Genomic DNA, 2,147 nt, shown 5'->3' on the forward strand with positions numbered 1-2,147 from the left:
ACTTGCATAACAAGCAAGCCACGAAAGATCAAAGAAATTAGAGATTTTTTTTTTAGAGATAGAACATCATAGAAGCGGAAGCAAACAAAACCATAACCATAGGAATAGAGATCCACAGGATTGACCGCTCTGATACCATGAAGGATTTGATGAGAGTAAAGACACATAATGTGTTAAAAGAAGAATTATATTAGACTCTCATAATTGTAATTGTACGAAATACATTCTCTTATATAGAGATGAGTTTCCTAAATTAAGATTAGGATAAATGTAAACTAAATATTATTTATACGATAATGCTAAACTTTTTAAATCAATATTAACATTTATCTAATATCTTCATGACTTCCATTTTCGGGTTAATCATCTCGACCGTCAATCTCGGTAGATCTCCGGTTCACCATCTCCCAATAACTAGCTTTGGGTGAAAAAGTTTCCTCCCCTTATACCAAATCTGGGAGGATTTGAGCAGAATATTTTACTTTTATTTTTCTACTTGACTAATATTTTTAGAACTGAATCAACCGATGTTTTTCTCCACCTATATATGTATGCTAACATGTACAACCCATCAACCCTCAGTTTTACTTTTTCTTTTTTTTGCGGCTAGTCTTAAAAGATGTTTTACATCCTGATGGTTTCTCATTTCTTAAAAAAATTGTTTGGCATGGGTTTATTTTCTGGCCGAGATGTTTCAAAAGTCCTCATGATCAGTTGCCTTACGCTGACACCCAATTGAGAGAGAATGCGTTACAAATTCATAAAATAGTTGGTACATTTTATATACATTTTCACTTGATCTTTAAATTGCTTTACCTGACTGCATATGGGTCTCTACCCCGGCCCTACGTGGTAGCAATATTCGTTAATTCAGACTTCAAAGGTTGTGGATGTCCACGCCATGATTGGGTGTAGCTCTGTGAGTATGCCACTAAGCATGGCAATGATGTAGACTAAATTTTCTTGGTGAAGCGAACATAGGTGGATTAGGTACAACACTCTATTATCCACATGGATAGTGATGGAACTTCAACAGATAATGATACCCTAGATGAAAAGAGAAGAAAATATAGACACGCATTTGAATCACCCCAAATTTAGATTTTGTATCAGTCCATATGCGATAATGTTACAAATGAGCTAGAAAAAAAAAAGAATCAAAAGTTTCTTTTGCAAGTGACTCTTTTGTTTTTTTTTTTTTCTAATGTGAAAATAAAACTGAAAACGGTTGACAAAGATGCATTTGAACCTCAACCGAAGTCATAATTGGACAGTTTTCTAAAGTGTGACGAATGTGTCGTAACTTTTTTGACTCTTTATCCCTTGAGCAACGTCCATAATATTTACACTAAGAGCTCATGCTCAAAGGGACAAATAGGTAAATCAACAATTATTCGGTGTGCATTATCCATAGTTGGTGAGAGTGAGACAGACACGAGTGCTGCTATATGACAGATCTTATCCGATGTAACATTACAACTCGTGAACGTTTTGTTTTGGAATGTTATGACTTATGAGATTATCACATCACATGATTACTGTTACGTTTTTTTAGTATTTTAGATTGACCGACAATAAAAGCGTTTCAACTACTTGTCCTAAACTAAAGAGAAATAAACCAAAGTTGAAAAAAGAGACTAAGAAACGTGTATTTTCTATTAGTTTATTCATCTATATGTCGTCAAGTTACAAATCCAATTTGTTTGATAATTATTTACCAACAAATTTCAACATCTTGATCCAATCCAATCCAATCAAGTTTTTCTCGAATCCGAGACAACAATTGCAGACTCGGATTCAGAACTCTCCCTAAACTTCTTGTATATATCACCTTTGTAAAACTCTCTCGTCCTCATTGCTAGAACCAAAGACACAAGCGCTCCAAAGAACGTTACTGCAGCCAAAATCACAAACGGCAACTTATAACATTGACTTCCTAAGCAAGTCAAGTCCTTTACATCTTTCCGGGTTAGCCCTTGGGCTGCTAGTTGCTTCAAGGCCTCTCTATCGTAAAGCATTCCCGTGACACGAACGTTGAGGATGTATGAACCGAGGGGACTAGCAAGCTGTCCACAATTGAACAATGTAGAGTAGTACTTGAGCCCGAAAAGTTCTGAGATGATGGCAAAGAGCAAAGGAAGTTGTGC

At 35.6% G+C, this 2,147-nt stretch overlaps 1 protein-coding gene across 2 annotated transcripts in view; it reads right to left on the minus strand.

Moving 5' to 3' along the window:
• Positions 1,635–2,147, minus strand: part of LOC104700725 (protein NUCLEAR FUSION DEFECTIVE 4-like) — a 3,771-nt gene continuing 3,258 nt past the window's right edge. Inside the window, exon 2 of one of the 2 annotated variants that reach the window (XM_010416288.2) lies at positions 1,635–2,097. In XM_010416288.2, the coding sequence (XP_010414590.1) occupies positions 1,755–2,097 (343 nt within the window). In that variant the 3' untranslated portion in view covers positions 1,635–1,754. The remainder of the gene's footprint in view (positions 2,098–2,147) is intronic. The other variant, XM_010416287.2, reaches the window with a different exon arrangement.

This window comes from Camelina sativa, chromosome 7 (assembly GCF_000633955.1).
Source record: "Camelina sativa cultivar DH55 chromosome 7, Cs, whole genome shotgun sequence".
NCBI classification, from domain to species: domain Eukaryota; kingdom Viridiplantae; phylum Streptophyta; class Magnoliopsida; order Brassicales; family Brassicaceae; genus Camelina; species Camelina sativa.